We start from the raw sequence: 9533 nt of genomic DNA on the forward strand, positions 1-9533 counted from the left end.
AAAACATTTGTTGTTATCAATTCAGACAGTGTATCTCTCCATGTGTCCTGGAATTGTCTACCTTGGCCCAGGTCCAGCAAAGATCCTTCATCATTGGCCCTGTGCTCCCTCTTCTTCAGTCTGGCTGGCTGTTATTCCATCTCTTTTTTTTCAGACAGAGTCTCACTTTGTAGCCCAGGCTGGAGAGCAATAGCACAATCTCAGCTCACTGCAACCTCCACCTCCCGGGTTCCAGATTCTCGTGCTTCGGGGTAAGCTGGGATTACAGGTGCATGCCACCACGTCCGGCTAATCTCTGTATTTGTATTATTATTATTATTTATTTGTTTGTTTGTTTTTGAGAGGGAGCCTCACTCTGTCGCCCAGGCTGGAGTGCAGTGGCTTGATCTCGGCTCACTGCAACTTCTGCCTCCTGGATTCAAGCGATTCTCCTGCCTCAGCTTCCCGAGTAGCTGGGTTACAGGCATCTGCCACCACATTCAGCTAATTTTTGTATTATAGTAGAGATGGTGTTTCACCATGTTGGCCAGGCTGGTCTTGAACTCCTGACCTCATGATCTGCCCGCTTTGGCCTCCCAAAGTGTTGGGATTACAGGTGTGAGCCACTATGCCTGGCTAGTCTTACTGATTTTTATGTGAGAACACTGACTCAGACATGTTGTGATCTGGCCCATGGTTAACACAGCTTGGAGAAGGCATATACATTCCCCGAGGGACCAGAGAGGCCCCTGGGAAAGGGACTTCAGATTCCCACAAAGCCCAGAGTTGGTCCCAAGCTCAGCTGGGCTTTCCCTACTGCACCCCACAGCACCCAACCCATGAGTGCCAGACCCGTGATGCGTCCCCCTCTGAGATGCTCAGGGAAGCCCCCTCCAAGGCACAGTGTGTGCCAGGATCTCATTCTCTGCTCCCACCTCACCAGTGAGGAGGTGGGGTTATGTCCCTACTTTTGAGTCCCATGCTGAATAACAGCTAGTATTTGAACCCAGGTCACTCACACAGCCACCGCGCTCAGCCACCTGTGCCAAATTCTTAAACCACTAAAATATGTATTGTCAAAGAACCCAGAACTCCCAGGTCCTTCTCTATTAACTGGGCCTGGCCGGGCACTTTGAGTACCAAGGCTGCCAACTAATTTCTATGCAGTGGAGACCCCCGATGACCTCCAAAAGGCAACTATGGGATGGGCGAGGTGGCTCATGCCTGTAATCCCAGAACTTTGCGAAGCCGCGGCAGGCTGGTCACCTGAGGTCAGAAGTTTGAAACTAGCCTGGCCAACATGGTGAAACCTCATTTCTACTAAAAATACAAAAATTAGCCAGGCGTGGTGGTGGGTGCCTGTAAGCTACTCAGGAGGCTGAGGCAGGAGAATTGCTTGAACCCGGGAGGCGGAGGTTGCAGTGAGCCAAGGTCGCGCCACTCTACTCCAGCCTAGGCAACAGAGTAAGACTTCTGTCTCAACAAAAAAAAAAAAAAAAAAAAAGAAAGAAAGAAAAGGCAACTCTGTCTCAGGCTCTCTGAGCTGGCTGTTCACATCAGCTCCTCCAGGTTTTAACCTGCACCCCGTGGGTCTCCTTCAAGACCTTGTCCCATTTCCTCTTGTCGATCTCCCCTCTCTACCAAGTGGCTTCAAATTTTTGTCTCTGCTGGTCCCTGAAGCTTCCAGTGCCCACAGCCCTCCAAGTTCTCTGAAGGTACTACTTTGTTGGGGTTGGGGCAGGGTTTTGCTCTCTCACCCAGGCTGGAGTGCAGTGGCATAAACATAGCTCACTGTAGCCTCAACCTTCTGGGCCCGACTTATCCTCCCGCCTCAGCCTCCCGAGTAGGTGGGACCATGACCAGCTAATTTAGCTAATTTTTAAATTTTTATTTTCATAGAGATGGGGTCTCACTATGTTCCCCAGACTGGTCTCAAACTCCTGGGCTCAAGTAATCTCCCACCTCAGACTCCCAAAGTGTTGGGATCACGGGTGTCAGCCACTGCGCCCAGCCTGAAGGCCACTACTGTTCAGGCCTCCTGGGCAGTGCTGTGCTTGTGGGTGACCTTTTGAACAGGCACTGGTCTCCGTGGCTCCCATGCAGTGTATTACTTCCTGTCATTGGAGCCAAGTGTCGGTGGTTTCCTTCATCACAGAGCTTTCCCTATTGTCCAGACATGTCTTTCATTTTCATGCCCTACTCCCTACCGCCCCCTTTGGAGTCTCCCAAGGCTCTCCAATCCAGCCATACCAGATGGTGTTTGAATTTCCTCCCCAGCAGCAATGGAGAGAACATGGGCCCCACCCTGGAAGGGTTCCCAGCCAGCAGGCTAAGGACCTTTTACTGAGCCCACATCTGGAGCCTGTCCTCATAGCAAATAGGCTCCAGGAGGTTCTGTGACTTTGGAGAAGCGATTCATGTCCAGTCCATTCCTTTTTTTTTTTTTTTTTTTTTTTTTTTTTGAGACCTGGTCTCTGTCAACCAGGCTGGAGTGCAGTGGTACAATCATGGCTCACTACAGCCTCAAATTCGCGGGCTCAAGTGATGCTCTCACTGCAGCCTCTCAAGTCCCAAGTAGCTGGGACCACAGGTGTGCACCACCACGGGGTCTCACTATGTTGCCCAAACTGGTCTCAAACTCCCATGCTCAAATGATCCTCCCGCCTCCGCCATCCAAAGTGCTAGATTACAGGCGTGAGCCACCGCCCAGTTCCTTTTCTTGTGCACTAGGAACCTCTGATGCTGTGTCCTAAGGGCTAGAAACAAAGATGTGAGGATTCGCTCTGATTTGGGGCGCACTGTAGGGGAGGCTCTCAGTAAACCTCCTTCCTTCATTCCGTAACCACGTGGTAGCATTTTCTATGCCTGCCCAGAACTGTAGACTGCGAAGATGAATAAACAAGTGAGGTCACTCTTTAGCTGGACCTTGAAAGGTGACTGGAATTGATTTCTTCAGTGGAGAAAAGCGCTGCGTTCTGACCTCCTTGTTGCCATCAACCACGCACACCTGCGCTCCCCCTTGGCCGGGTGAAGGGGGCGTGGAAAGCTCTAGAGGAAGAGCCAGGGGCCCCAGTGGCCCACCTGATGGGGCTGAGGCTGCAGGGAGCATTAGGGGGACTGAGCAGGGGTCTGGGGCTTGGGGCTTCTGGAAATGAATGGGGGCTGTTGATCAAGCTATAAGAGGTGTGGGGTTCTGAGGAGGAGTGGGTGGCTTGAAGGAAGAGTTGGGGTGCTCTGAGGAGTGAGGGTCTCTTGAGGACCGAGGGCTTTGAGGAGGAGCAGGGGGCTCTGAGGAGGAGCAGGAACTCTGAGGAGATGTGAGTGGAGCTGAAGGAGGCGTACACCGCGGGAGATGTGAGGAATGGGGGCCTTTGGCTGGAGCGGAGCCAGCGGTGCCCTCGCTCAGGCTGGAGGAGGGCGCTTGTGAGGAGTGCCGTTGCCTCGGCAACCCCTAACCGAGTCCAAGCCCTGGGAGAGGGAAGTTCGGGGCGTCTCCCGGGGCGGTGCGTGGCGCCGGTTGGCTGACGGCGATGAAGGGGCGTGTCTTTAGGCAGTGCAATACACGGGTTGGCTGGCGGCAGCGGCGGTGGGCGTGGCTTAGGCGCGAGCGCTGGCTGGTGTGGAGCTCAGGCAGCGGCGGTTGGCTGCGGCTCGCGTGCTAGTGCTCCAGGCTCTACGGCTCTTTCACAGCGCCCGCCTGGCCCTGCCGCTCATGGCCGCCACGCAGCGCCCCGCGCCATCGTCCCCCGCCCCGCGCCGCCCGGGGCGGCCCGACACGAGCGACGTCCTGCAGCAGATCATGGCCGTCACCGACCAAAGCCTGGACGAGGCGCAGGCCAGGTGCTGCCCGCGGGCTCGGCGGGGCCACGCAGGGTCGTGGCAGTGAGGGTGGCGGGCAGAGGGGACAGAGCGGGGAGGGCAGACTGACAAGGGACGCTTGAGGAGGGCTGGAGGGGGGCCCGAGGACGAAGGGATGTATGGGGTTCAAATGGAACGGGCTGGACGGGCCTTATGGGGCTGAGCAGTGGCGTGAAGGATTTTCAGCAGTTCATCTTGGGGTGAGAATGTTGGGTTTAGGGAGTAGGGCTGAGAAATGGGCACGTACCGTACTTTTGACGAGTGAATGACTAAATGGGTACGTTAATGGGACTTCTGCAGGTGGGAAGTTTTTTGTTGTTGTTTGACACGGTCTCGCTCTGTCGCCCAGGCTAGAGTGCAGTGGCGTGATCATGGCTCACTGCAGCCTCCACCTCCCCGGCTCAGTTGATCCTCCTGCCTCAGCCTCCCGAGTAGCTGGGACCACAGGCGCACGTGCCACCACTCCCGGCTAAGTTTTTTGTATATTTTGTAGAGACAGGGAGTCTCACTATAGTTGCTTGAAATCCTGGGTTCAAGCAGTTATTCCGCCTCGGCCTCCCAAAGTGCTGGGATTACAGGCGCCAGCCACCGAGCCCGGCCTGTGGGTGGGAAGTTTCCAGGACAGATGATGGAGAGTGAGTGGTGGGGAATGGGACTCAGGAATATCTCTACAGGAGATTGAAGAATTGAATTGGGGTAACTTGGTGTGGGAACCATCCAGAACTTTTGGGAAAAGGGTTAGTGGAGTGGGTGGAGATGGAAGACCTATTTTCTTTTTAATGAATTCAGCAAATTTTTATTGAATCCTTACAGTAACTGCGTAGGGAACTGGGTGCTGACAGTCCCTGCTCTTGAGTTCATGATTTAGGGGAGGGAAAGTAAATAGCAAAAAATACGGACTGGGTGGAGTGGCTCACATCTGTAATCACAGCACTTTAGGAGGCTGAGGCAGGAGGATTACTTGAGCTCAGGAGTTCGACACCAACCTGAACCATGTAGTAAGACCTCGTCTCTACCAAAAATAAAACTAAAAAATTAGTTAGGTGTGACACAAGCCTGTAGTCCCAGCTACTTGGGAGGCTGAGGCTGCAGTGAGCCGAATCAAGGCATTGCACTCCAGCCTGGGTGACAGAGCTAGACAATATCTCAAACAAAAGCAAAAGTATAAGCCAGGCATGGGTAGGTAATCCCAGCTGCCTACCAGTGGGAGGATCACTTGAGTCCAGGAGTTTGAGACCAGCCTGGGCAACATAGTGACACCTCCCTGCACCAATCTGAGAAAAGAAAAAAATAAAATAAATGGCAATAAAAGCTATAGGGATAGGGGTTGCATGCTGTAGGAAGCCAGGTGGAGAAGAACATCTGTGGAGAGGACAGCACCTTCAGAGGCCCTGAGGTGGGAAAGAGGATGTAAAAAGCGGAGCCTGGCTTGGAAGAGAAAGTTCCTAGCCAGGGAGGGAAAGAGTTGAGTTTAAAGGGAGGCTGGGGCCAGGTACGGTGGCTCACGCCTGTAATCCCAACACTTTGGGATGCCGAGGCGGGTGGATCACGAGGTCAGGGGTTCAAGACCAGCCTGGCCAACATGGTGAAACCCAGTCTCTACTAAAAATACAAAAATTAGCCAGGCATAGTGGTGCACACCTATAATCCCAACTACCTGGGAGGCTGAGGCAGGAGAATCACTAGAACCTGGGAGGCGGAGGCCGCAGTGAGCCGAGATCACACCACTGCACTCCAGCCTGGGCGACAGAGCAAGATTCTATCTGAACAAAAAAAAAAAAATAGTAATAATAAAGGGAGGCTGGAACCCAATTACATGGGGCCTACGAGTCTCAGTAAAGAGTTTTGTTTTTTCAGCCAGGCACAGTGACTGATGCCTGTAATCCTTGCACTTTGGGAGGCCAAGGTAGGCAGATCACCTGAGGTCAAGAGTTCGAGACCAGCCTGGCCAACATGGCAAAACCCCATCTCCACTAAAAATACGAAAATTTGCCGGGCGCAGTGGCTCAAGCCTGTAATCCCAGCACTTTGGGAGGCTGAGACGGGCGGATCACGAGGTCAGGAGATCGAGACCATCCTGGCTAATGTGGTGAAACCCCGTCTCTACTAAAAAATACCAAAAAAACTAGCTGGGCGAGGCGGCAGGCGCCTGTAGTCCCAGCTACTCGGGAGGCTGAGGCAGGAGAATGGCGTAAACCCAGGAGGCGGAGCTTGCAGTGAGCTGAGATCCGGCCACTGCACTCCAGCCTGGGTGACAGAGCGAGACTCCGTCTCAAAAAACAAAAACAAAAAAAACCCGAAAATTTGCCAGGCATGATGGTGCATGTCTATGGTCCCAGCTACTTGGGAAGCTGAGGCAGGAGAATCATTTGAACCCAGGAGGCGCCTGGGTTCAAGCGCCCCTGCACTCCAACCTGGGCGACAGAGTGAGACTCTGTCTCAATAAAAAAAGAGTTTTGTTTTTGTCATCTGGGTAACAATCAGTAGGGAGTTTGGACTATTTATTCCAGTTGCAATGGGAAAAAATAAAGGCGTTTTAAGACCTCCCATCCTGTTTACCTCCACTCACCACTTGTCAGCCAGCCAGGATCTGTAGAATCTGCTTCACAAGGCAGCCCACTGTGTCTGGGTCCTGCACTGATTATTAGAGAAAAGGAAAGGAAAGGAAAGGACTCAAGTCGTTTTGGAGGATGAGGCCTTGTTGAATGGGGACTGTTGTAAGGTGAAGGACGGTCTCTGAGTAAGGAATAGGGTCTGGTGGTGTGGACTGTGTACCCACTAGAGCCCTGTAGTGGGGAGGGGTTACAAAGCCAGGTAAAGAGCAGTACTAGGAAGGAAGAGGTAGAGTAAAACGTGGATAATGCTTGCATTTGTTCTTCAATGAATTTTGTGTGTGTGTAACGGACTCTCACACTGTTGCCCAGACTGGAGTGCAGTGGCGTGATCTTGGCTCACTGCAACCTCTGCCTCCCGGGTTCAAGCAATTCTCCTCCCTCAGCTTCCTGAGTAGCTGGGATTACAGGCACGTGCCCCCATGCCTGGCTAATTTGGAATTTTTTTTTTTTTTTGAGACGGAGTCTTGCTGTGTCGCCCAGGCTGGAGTGCGGTGGCATGATCTTGGCTCACCGCAAGCTCCATCTCCTGGGTTCACGCCATTCTCCTGCCTCAGCCTCCCGAGTAGCTGGGACTACAGGTGCCTGCCACCACGCCCGGCTAATTTTTTGTATTTTTTTTTTTTTATTAGAGACGGGGTTTCACCGTGTCAGCCAGGATGGTCTCAATCTCCTGACCTCATGATCCGCCCGCCTCAGCCTCCCAAAGTGCTGAGATTACAGGCGTGAGCCACCGCCCCTGGCTAATTTTGTATTTTTAGTAGAGACGGGGTTTCACCATGTTGGCCAGGCTGGTCACAAATTCCTACCTTAGGTGATCTGCCCGTCTCAGCCTCCCAAGTGCTGGGATTACAGGCGTGAACTACTGTGCCTGGCCTGTTCTTCAGTGAATTTTTAACAAATTTGGCCAATATTTATCAGACCTTTACAATATCTGGGTACTGAGCCGGGTGCAGTGGCTCAAGCCTGTAATCCCAGCACTTTGAGCTGGGATTACAGTCATGAGCCACCATGCCTGGACTAATCTTTCTATTTTTTTAGGTCTCCCTATGTTGTCCAGGCTGGTCTCAAACTCCTGAGTTCAAGAAATCCTCCCACCTCGGCCTCCCAAAGTGCTGGGATTACAGGCTTGAGCCACCGCGCCCGGCCCCAACTGTTTTCATTGTGGTTTTTGGTTTGTTTGTTTTTGTTTGTTTGGCTGTTTTTGTGTGTGTGTGTGTTTTGTTTTGTTTTGAAACGGAGTCTCACACTCTGTTGTCCAGGCTGGAGTGCAGTGGCACGATCTCAGCTAGTGAGCAACCTCCGCCTCCTGGGTTCAAGTGATTCTCCCGTCTTAGTTTCCCAAGTAGCTGGGATTACAGGTGTGCACCGCCACACCCGGCTAATTTTTCGTATTTTAAGTAGAGACGGGGTTTCACCATATTGGCCAGGCTGGTGTTGAACTCCCTACCTCAGATGATCTGCCTGCCTTGGCCTCTCAAAGTGCTGGGATTACAGGCGTGAGCCACTGCGCCCAGCCGTGGTTTTTTTTTTCGAGACAGGGTCTTATTCTGTCACCTAGGCTGGAGTGCTGTGGTGTGATCTCAGCTCACTGAAACCTCTCCTTCCCAGGTTCAAGTGATTCTCTAGCCTCAGTCTCCCAAGTTGCTGGGACTACTGGCACAAACCACCAATGGCTGGCTAATTTTTGTATTTTTTGTAGAGATGGAGTTTCACCATGTTGTCCAGGCTGGTCTTGAACACCCGAGCTCAAGTGATCCGCCCACCTCGGCCTCCCAAAGTGCTGGAATGACAGACGTGAACCAGTATTTTTATTCTTTTTGGAGCATTGTACCAGGTACTAGAGAAACAAGATGGCTAAGATGTTCTCTGCCTTCTTGGAGCTCATTGAGAAGTAGGGTGTGTGGGAGACCAATTTGTAAATAATTGTTGTAACAGGAGTGTGCTGTGTAGAGGTCATTCCTAGCACAGAAGAGCTGTGCCCGGAGAGGTGCCTTCCGTGATGCCCTGTCTGTTAGGCTAGTCGGAGAGCAGTGGCTTTATTATAGTTTGTGTTCCCAGAGCCAGGATCAATGCCTAACACCTTGCATTCAGGACAGTTTCGTGACACTGAGGAGATTCTAGAGGGATTAGTAGGAGTTGGGAAAGGGGGAAGATGGATTTGACACACCCAGGAATGTCACCACAGAGGCAGAGCTTTGGATGTGTCCTGGAAGCTACTTTTGTACTTTCCAGACTGGGATATTACTGCTTAAGGGGTGAACTCTGCTCAGATGTAGCCTTCCTCAGGCCCAGCACAGCCTCAAGGCTGCTGCATTTTCCTTGTAGCAATCTCCTGAGATTCTAGTTTCCCTAGATAGGCTTTAGATTTAGAATGGAATGCAGCCAGGTACTTCCTTTTTTTTTTTTTTTTTTTCCCAAAGTCTCCCTCTATCCACCAGGCGGGAGTGCAGTGGCGTGATCTCAGCTCACTGCAACTTCCGCCTCCTGGGTTCAAGAGATTCTCCTGCTTCAGCCTCCTGAGTAGCTAAGATTACAGGCGCCCACCACCACACCCGGCTACTTTTTGTATTTTTTTAGTAGAGACGGGGTTTCACCGGCTAATTTTTGTATTTTTTTTAGTAGAGACGGGGTTTCCCCATGTTGGCCAGGCTGGTCTCAAACTCCTCACCTCAGGTGATCCACCTGCCTCGGCCTCCCAAAATGCTGGGATTACAGGCATGAGCCACCGCGCCTGGCCAGCCAGTTACTTCTTTACTATTTTCAAAGACACCTCTTTTTGATTTAAGGCTAAGAAATTAGGCTGGGTGCAGTGGCTCACGCCTATAATCCCAGCACTTTGGGAAGCTGAGGCAGGAGGATCCCCTGAGCTCAGGAGTTCAAGACCAGCCTGGGCAACATGGAGAAACCCTGTCTCTACTAAAAATACAAAAATTAGCTGGGTGTGGTGATGCCCGCCTATAGTATGTGCCAACTACTGGGGAGGCTGAGGCAGGAGAATCGCTTGAACCCGAGAGACGGAGGTTGCAGTGAGCCGAGATCGTGCACTCCAGCCTGGACGACAGAGAAATAAAAAGAAACTAA

General features: G+C 52.1%; 1 protein-coding gene across 2 annotated transcripts in view; it reads left to right on the top strand.

Annotated features, from left to right (window-relative positions):
- Positions 1-3405: 3405 nt before the first annotated feature.
- Positions 3406-9533, top strand: part of PBX4 (PBX homeobox 4) — a 58406-nt gene continuing 52278 nt past the window's right edge. Inside the window, exon 1 of one of the 2 annotated variants that reach the window (XM_031934911.1) lies at positions 3406-3819. In XM_031934911.1, coding sequence (XP_031790771.1) covers positions 3692-3819 — 128 coding nt within the window. In that variant the 5' untranslated portion in view covers positions 3406-3691. Of the gene's footprint in view, positions 3820-8233; positions 8287-9533 lie in introns of those variants that run through there. The other variant, XM_031934912.1, reaches the window with a different exon arrangement.

Source organism: Piliocolobus tephrosceles, chromosome 21 (genome assembly GCF_002776525.5).
Source record: "Piliocolobus tephrosceles isolate RC106 chromosome 21, ASM277652v3, whole genome shotgun sequence".
Lineage (NCBI taxonomy): Eukaryota > Metazoa > Chordata > Mammalia > Primates > Cercopithecidae > Piliocolobus > Piliocolobus tephrosceles.